At 37.7% G+C, this 1,992-nt stretch overlaps 1 protein-coding gene across 1 annotated transcript; it reads right to left on the bottom strand.

Moving 5' to 3' along the window:
* Positions 1 to 693: 693 nt before the first annotated feature.
* LOC137713462 (brassinosteroid-responsive RING protein 1) lies at positions 694 to 1,689 on the bottom strand. The gene has a single exon (XM_068452761.2). It carries the CDS (start codon positions 1,527 to 1,529, stop codon positions 1,026 to 1,028), a length of 504 nt encoding a protein of 167 aa, XP_068308862.2. The 5' UTR covers positions 1,530 to 1,689; the 3' UTR covers positions 694 to 1,025.
* Positions 1,690 to 1,992: the final 303 nt, after the last annotated feature.

Raw genomic sequence — 1,992 nt, 5'->3', positions numbered from 1 at the left:
TGTGTGACTAATCCCACCATCTTATTTTTAGTGTAGATACTATCGTTTATTTAAAAAAATAAAAAATAAAATAAAAAAAAGTTCATCTCCACCTCTTTTTTTTTATTTTGTTCTTTTTCATCTTTTCACTTTCTTTCCCCTTTTCAAGTTGGTAGATCCCATCTAATTTAAAGCCCATTTGAAATGCTTGGAAGATTTGCATAGACATTCATGTCTTCCATTTCCAGAATTTGTCCAGTGTGAACCCACCAACTGACAATGTCACGCTCCATTTCATAATTAAACAATGACCCCTATCACCAACCTTACAAGTTACTAATATATGCCAAAAGCCAAACTAACCATACACCAATTTTACCACTTTTAACTTTACTAATACACGTAAATGTGAATTAAGTCCGCTTATTTTAATTTAACTAAAGATAATACTCACATAATACTCGTAAATATGGATTATATCAATTAATTAACTTATCTAATACTCATAAGTTTAAATCAATTAATTAGTACAGTGTGCTCGCACAACTCCCGCTCTTTGGATTTAAATACAAAATTGTATCTTGTAAAACAAAAACATAGGTAATACTCCAAAGCAGTTAAAACAACCCATCACTCAAAATAATTAGGTACCAAAATCGAAATGTTATCATTTAACAAAGATTGAGATCTCTTCCAATATTAAAAAGATAAATATCTGCAAATCAAGAACTAATTGTATTTTTTTTTTGGAATCTGAGTTACAACATAGAAAACCCAAAATTCTCATTTTTTATCAACCAAAGAAAGAAAAGAAAAACAAACTATACAAGATCATCTCATTTGTCACTCAATTCTTATTTTTCTTTTATCCAACTATCGTGTATTTACACATTTACAAACTCCGCGGTAGAATCTTGGGCACTACATTCACGACAAGAGTTTGATCCTTTCGCAATAAAATCGAGAGTTCGATTTTCATACTCCTCTTCTCAAATTTTCTTTTCTTTGAAGTAAAAAGAAAGTGAAACACCTTTGAATTTGCAGTGCTACAATTCAAAGCCAAGATTAGTGTGAGAATAATCACCGTAAAAATCAGGGATCCCAGTAGCGGCCCAAAGCCTCTCATTGAAATCGCCCTGCATATCCTCCGATATGAACGGCGCACGACACAGCGGGCATGTCTTCTGGTCGTACCCGACCCACCGGTCCACGCACCCTTTGTGGAAGACGTGACGACAATTCGTGAGCCGTCGTATCTCGTCCTCGCCCTCGAACTCGTACAGGCACACGGCACATGACTCCGGCGGGTCCACCAGGTCCGAGAATTTTGCCAGCGGCAGGATTTCCCGGATCAGAACCGCGGAGACGGAGTAGAACTCCGGGAATCGGGCCGGCGGGTCGGACCGGGCATTGTCCTGTTCGATGAAATATTGGAGACCCAGCAGGGAGAAGAAGGCTGAGATGAGTTTTCGGATTAGACACAGCAGAGAGAGTGTTTGGATGAAGAGCTTTGGAAGCAGAATCTCTGTGTACCCAACTGGGAACCCCATTAAAAAGCTTCGAACTTTGAGGTTTTGGGTTGTGATTCGGTTATGGAGTTCGGAGATATGAAATGGGTTTTTGTTTAGTTTCTCTGTGTTCTCTAGAGAGAGAAAGAGAGAGAGGAAGCGAGGGGAAGAGTGAGAGAGGGGACATGGAGAGTGGAGGAGGATGGCTTATATAGCCATGGATGAGGATTGAGAGAGTTGACGATGTGTATAATGGCATTAATACCCTTCAACTTTGTCGAAATAACACACTACCAAAGTGTATTGTATTCACATTTATAAGGGCCTGTTTTGTACGTATAGTATACGTTAAAATAGATTTTTGGCCTTTTATTTTCACCTCTCTTTAATTAATCCATTTCTCATTACGGTGAAAAAAATGGAACTGGAGTTGTTTACATGAGATGAAGAAATATGAAAACTAAAACATTTAGGTTTATATAATCTACTAGTATTTTTGCACGTA

This window comes from Pyrus communis, chromosome 14 (assembly GCF_041283825.1).
Source record: "Pyrus communis isolate YQ-2024b chromosome 14, ASM4128382v1, whole genome shotgun sequence".
Taxonomy (NCBI): domain Eukaryota; kingdom Viridiplantae; phylum Streptophyta; class Magnoliopsida; order Rosales; family Rosaceae; genus Pyrus; species Pyrus communis.
This window is presented reverse-complemented; position numbering and strand designations above follow the sequence as displayed.

What these genes read in the sequence shown, in the direction of transcription:
- LOC137713462 (XM_068452761.2), bottom strand. Translation starts at nt 1,529, where the DNA reads ATGGGGTTCCCAGTTGGGTACACAGAGATTCTGCTTCCAAAGCTCTTC.